Source organism: Micropterus dolomieu, linkage group LG19 (genome assembly GCF_021292245.1).
Source record: "Micropterus dolomieu isolate WLL.071019.BEF.003 ecotype Adirondacks linkage group LG19, ASM2129224v1, whole genome shotgun sequence".
In the NCBI taxonomy this organism is placed as follows: Eukaryota; Metazoa; Chordata; class Actinopteri; order Centrarchiformes; family Centrarchidae; genus Micropterus; species Micropterus dolomieu.
The window spans coordinates 35,305,002-35,310,525 of record NC_060168.1 but is presented as its reverse complement, the minus strand read 5'-3'; the positions used below and the strand labels follow the sequence as shown (position 1 = coordinate 35,310,525).

The following is a 5,524-nucleotide window of genomic DNA, read 5'->3' as shown; positions in this document are numbered from 1 at the left end:
GTGAGGATTGGGTGGTTGGGTGGCGTGAGGATTGGGTGGTTGGGTGGCGTGAGGATTGGGTGGTTGGGTGGCGTGAGGATTGGGTGGTTGGGTGGCGTGAGGATTGGGTGGTTGGTTGGTTGGGTGGCGTGAGGATTGGGTGGTTGGTTGGGTGGCGTGAGGATTGCTTTGGGTGGCGTGAGGATTGTTTGGTTGGGTGGCGTGAGGATTGCTTTGGGTGACGTGAGGATTGTTTGGTTGGGTGGCGTGATGATTGGGTGGTTGGGTGGCGTGAGGATTGGGTGGTTGGTTGGGTGGCGTGAGGATTGCTTTGGGTGACGTGAGGATTGTTTGGTTGGGTGGCGTGATGATTGGGTGGTTGGTTGGGTGGCGTGAGGATTGCTTTGGGTGACGTGAGGATTGTTTGGGTGATGTGAGGATTGGGTGGTTGGTTGGTTGGGTGGCGTAAGGATTGCTTTGGGTGACGTGAGGATTGGGTGGTTGGTTGGTTGGGTGGCGTGAGGATTGCTTTGGGTGACGTGAGGATTGTTTGGTTGGGTGATGTGATGATTGGGTGGTTGGTTGGCGTGAGGATTGGGTGGTTGGGTGATGTGAGGATTGGGTGGTTGGTTGGTTGGCGTGAGGATTGGGTGGTTGGTTGGTTGGCGTGAGGATTGGGTGGTTGGTTGGTTGGCGTGAGGATTGGGTGGTTGGTTGGTTGGCGTGAGGATTGGGTGGTTGGTTGGTTGGCGTGAGGATTGGGTGGTTGGTTGGTTGGGTGACGTGAGGATTGTTTGGTTGGGTGGTTGGTTGGTTGGGTGGCGTGAGGATAAGTTTGGTTGGGTGATGTGATGATTGGTTGGTTGGGTGATGTGATGATTGGTTGGTTGGGTGGCGTGAGGATTGGGTGGTTGGTTGGGTGGCGTGACGTGAGGATTGCTTTGGGTGGCATGAGGATAAGTTTGGTTGGGTGGCGTGAGGATTGGGTGGTTGGTTGGTTGGTGTGAGAATTGCTTTGGGTGGCATGAGGATTGGTTGGTTGGGTGGCGTGAGGATTGGTTGGTTGGGTGGCGTGAGGATTGGGTGGTTGGTTGGGTGACGTGAGAATTGCTTTGGGTGGCATGAGGATAAGTTTGGTTGGGTGGTGTGAGGATTGGGTGGTTGGGTGATGTGAGGATTGGGTGGTTGGTTGGTTGGCGTGAGGATTGGGTGGTTGAGTGGCGTCAGGATTGGGTGGTTGGTTGGTTAGGTGACGTGAGAATTGCTTTGGGTGGCATGAGGATAAGTTTGGGTGGGTGGCGTGAGGATTGGGTGGTTGGTTGGGTGGTGTGAGGATTGGGTGGTTGGTTGGGTGGCGTGAGGATTGGGTGGGTGGCGTGAGGATTGGGTGGGTGGCGTGAGGATTGGGTGGTTGGTTGGTTGGTTGGTGTGAGAATTGCTTTGGGTGGCATGAGGATAAGTTTGGTTGGGTGATGTGAGGATTGGGTGGTTGGTTGGGTGGCGTGAGGATTGGGTGGTTGGTTGGGTGGCGTGAGGATTGTTTGGTTGGGTGGCGTGAGGATTGGGTGGTTGGTTGGTTGGTTAGTGTGAGAATTGCTTTGGGTGGCATGAGGATAAGTTTGGTTGGGTGATGTGAGGATTGGGTGGTTGGTTGGGTGGCGTGAGGATTGTTTGGTTGGGTGGCGTGAGGATTGGGTGGTTGGTTGGTTGGGTGGCGTGAGGATAAGTTTGGTTGGATGATGTGAGGATTGGGTGGTTGGTTGGGTGGCGTGAGGATTGGGTGGTTGGTTGGGTGGCGTGAGGATTGGGTGGTTGGTTGGGTGGCGTGAGGATTGGGTGGTTGGGTGGCGTGAGGATTGGGTGGTTGGTTGGTTGGGTGGCGTGAGGATTGGGTGGTTGGGTGGCGTGAGGATTGGGTGGTTGGTTGGTTGGGTGGCGTGAGGATAAGTTTGGTTGGATGGTTGGGTGGCGTGAGGATAAGTTTGGTTGGATGATGTGAGGATTGGTTGGTTGGGTGGCGTGAGGATAAGTTTGGTTGGATGATGTGAGGATTGTTTGGTTGGTTGGATGATGTGAGGATTGGTTGAACAGTGATATCTAACAGACTGTGTGTGACTGTCTGTAGGAACCTCCTGCTGGGGGAGATCGACCGCGAGGAGAGGGAGCGCTGCTGGTACTTCAGCCAGCTGGAGGCGCTGTCACAGAGACTGAACCAGCTGCCTCGCATTGACACGGTGACTATACACACACACACACACACACACACACACCACTGCCTGTGTGTTGATCAAAGATGGGAACTCGAGTCCGACTTAAGTCGCACATGCAGTGACTTCAGATTCGACTCAGAATCGAGGTGCGGGACTCGTGACCAATGTTTATTAAACGTCTGATGAGCGTGCCGTTATTCCCTCCCTGCGTTACCTATAACCTGCCTACGTAACACGTAGTATCAGCTGTGCGCAGCCGCTTGTGAGAGAGGACAACAAACAGCGGCAGCTGCTGAGCCGAACAACATAAACTTTGGCTTTAAAACTTCATACAACAAGACCCAAACAAAGAAACGCTGAACGCAACATTTAGGTTAGTAACCTGAGGTTAGTGAACATGTTTAGCTCAGCATTGACCATCTAACGTTAGCTTGCTTCTTGCTTCAGCTACGACCTACGGGAGGTTTAAGCTGAATGAGCGTTTGTTTACCTGCCAAACTTTCGGTGGTCGATTAACTGAATCATTTACATCCCGCTGGCTGCCATCACGTTAATTATTACAGTCGGCTGCAAACAGTTTACAGGTTTATTGTTGATCATGTAACGTCACAGTTTTATTTAATTATAATGTTACACTGGGTTTGACAGTCTGCAGGGTGTGTTGACTTACAGTAGTTAATAAGCCATTAATAATAAATCATTAATTGCATTGCACATCACATGGTTGTGCTCTGTAAGTTAAAAACAGGTTATCCCTTTATAGCTCTGCAGTTTTATAAGCAGCTTGGATTGAACGCAGCAGCTGATACAACATTCATTATAACCACCAGAGACTTGACTTGGACTCAGTGACCTGTGAGCATCTCTGGTGTTGGTAATTCAATTTACTATAGATGAAGTACAATTTTAGATAATTTTACTTGAGTATTTTAATTAAATGCCACTTTCTACTTCCACCACATCTCAAAATTGTACTTTTTACTAACTTTGCAGATTAAAATGAATAATATATAATCAGTAAATCTATAATGATTTATTATTACAGGTTGATTATAATCCAATAATATAATAAACATCATTTTGAAATGGGCCATTCTGCATAATGAGTGCTTGAATTAATATTATTATGACCGATATTATGCCCTGACCTTTGTGTGTTTGCGTTGTAGTTTTCTCTGCAGATGGATCTGATTCGGCAGCAGCTGGAGTTTGAAGCCCAGCAAGTTCAGTCTGTGATGGAGGAACGCTTCGGTACCAGCGACGAGGTGGTTCAGAGGACACAGGTGAGACTGACGGCTGCTGCTGCTCCAAATAATATAGATTCATCTTATTAAATTACACAGTTGAGTTGTTGTTGATGGTATACAGTACGCACATCTGGATGAGTCTGAACTGTGTGTGTGTTTCAGATCCGTGTTGCTCGTCTGGAGCAGCTGGAGAAGGAGCTGCAGGAGGCCCGAGGGAGTCAGGAGAGCCAGCTACAGGTCAGACATATGCATTAACACACAGCACAGATCACTGAGTCACTCTGATTTTATTAAAGCAGGTTCATCTGTGCATCATCCTGCATCAGAACATTTTCCAAAGTGAATTCAGTCTTTTAGTGTCAGAGGTATCTTGGACTCGTTTAGATCTGAAGGTGGACTTACAGACGTGCGTTACATCAGGTCCTCGTGGCAGCTTTCAGTATGTGCACATAACTGCTATGTTAAGTTCATACTCAACAATCCTCGTGATTCAACCAATGCAAACCATTTCAAGATACCACAGCGGGTCCAATCAGCGCCTCTGTCAGACCAACCAGTACAAACAAAACTGATGCGACTCACTTATGAATCCTCACAGTAACTTAATCCACCGATCGATTATATTCCAACAAAAATGGTCTTGTTACGCTGTCAAAGGTCCAGATGATCAAATCCGGAAAAAATATTTAGTCCAAAACACATTATTCCATCAGTAAATCCCCAGGGACGGCTGCCGCATCGCTTCAGATCTGCAGACGTGGCCCGTTTGTCATTATAACGTAATAACTCCGATTTGAATGTAAACAACTACGATGGCTTGTATTCAAATTAGCCGCTGAACTCTGACCTTTCGAGTGACACCAAATCCGACCCAATACGAGCTCACATGTCCCTTTCACAGCCTACAACAGCCAACGAGAACCCGCGCTGTGAGGAAGGGCCATTCTGAAAATGACGATATCCAGCCTTAAGTAGGAAGTTCATGATCTACCAGCAAAAAACACGTCTGCGTCGAGCTGCCGGCTGATAGGAGCGATGCAGCCGCCTGCTGCCAAGGGGCGGGGCTGTTTTAGAAAAAAAAAGGGAAGAGATACACTCAAAACCTGTGGAAAACTGTCATTTTCATGGTATTGGTATGAAATTTAAACTTGTTCTAGGTAAGGCTTTATGCTGCGGCCCTACAGTGTTTCCCAGCTGTAGTTGTCTGCATGCATTTGTTAGTACAACCCATAACCCACAACATTTTCAAGTGGAAACGAAAAAATATAATAGTTTTAGTGTGTTTAAACTTATATTAATCAATTCCAGTAACTCTTACAGTGATTCTGACTTTTGGGTTAGACACTGCAGACTGTTATCTTTCAGAGAAGCCCGACCAGGCAGATACTCCAGATGGTTCAAGAACTACATTCAATTTACTTTGGATCTGCCTTGAAGAGGCGTTTTGCATGAATTGTACAGGAATGGTAAGAGGTTAAGAGCAGGGACACACGATTTGAGCGTGACGACTGAAGGGGCCAAGTTGGACCGGGTCTGTTCCAGTCTGGCTCAGTTAGTGTTGACAGTCAGCAGATATTGACGTCACTTGTAACACACAAGTGGGCGAGACGTACTTGTAAACAAACAGCTTTACCTGAAGGTAGCCATCCAGGGTCTCGCCAGACTCTCAGCCGTTTACTTCCTTTTTCGGTCTTTTCAGCTCAGATGTGGCTGCGGATAAACAAGCTGCTGGTTGGGCGTCCATGTTTGTTTTGGTACAAGAACACGTGTCAGTTGCCGTTCTTGTGGGATTTGCGGCGGCGTCTACCTGCAGTGGATTTACTCAGTCGTCAGGTTTCCTGCCTGACTGTCAAACACTAAAACATCTTTATGTTACCTTATGTTTGTCTTTGTAGCTTTCAGTTGTTCGTCTTCCACTTTGTCCAAAGCTTAAGGCATAAACTCCAGCAGTGAATCTTTTGAAGACCATGTCCCATCATGTCCAAAAATAAATCAACATATCTATATCTTAATACATATAAATCAGTGTCCACAGTTAACTTTTAAAAATGTAAAAATAATCATTATAGCAGCAGACAGCGCATATCA

The 5,524-nt window shown here is 47.5% G+C and overlaps 1 protein-coding gene across 1 annotated transcript in view; it reads left to right on the top strand.

The window, feature by feature from the left end:
* Positions 1 to 4,385, top strand: part of LOC123957328 (adenomatous polyposis coli protein 2-like) — a 15,097-nt gene extending 10,712 nt beyond the window's left edge. The window contains exons 6-9 of the mRNA XM_046030021.1: positions 2,105 to 2,213; positions 3,359 to 3,472; positions 3,599 to 3,673; positions 4,338 to 4,385. Coding sequence (XP_045885977.1) covers positions 2,105 to 2,213; positions 3,359 to 3,472; positions 3,599 to 3,673; positions 4,338 to 4,385 — 346 coding nt within the window. The remainder of the gene's footprint in view (positions 1 to 2,104; positions 2,214 to 3,358; positions 3,473 to 3,598; positions 3,674 to 4,337) is intronic.
* The last annotated feature ends 1,139 nt before the right edge of the window (positions 4,386 to 5,524 follow it).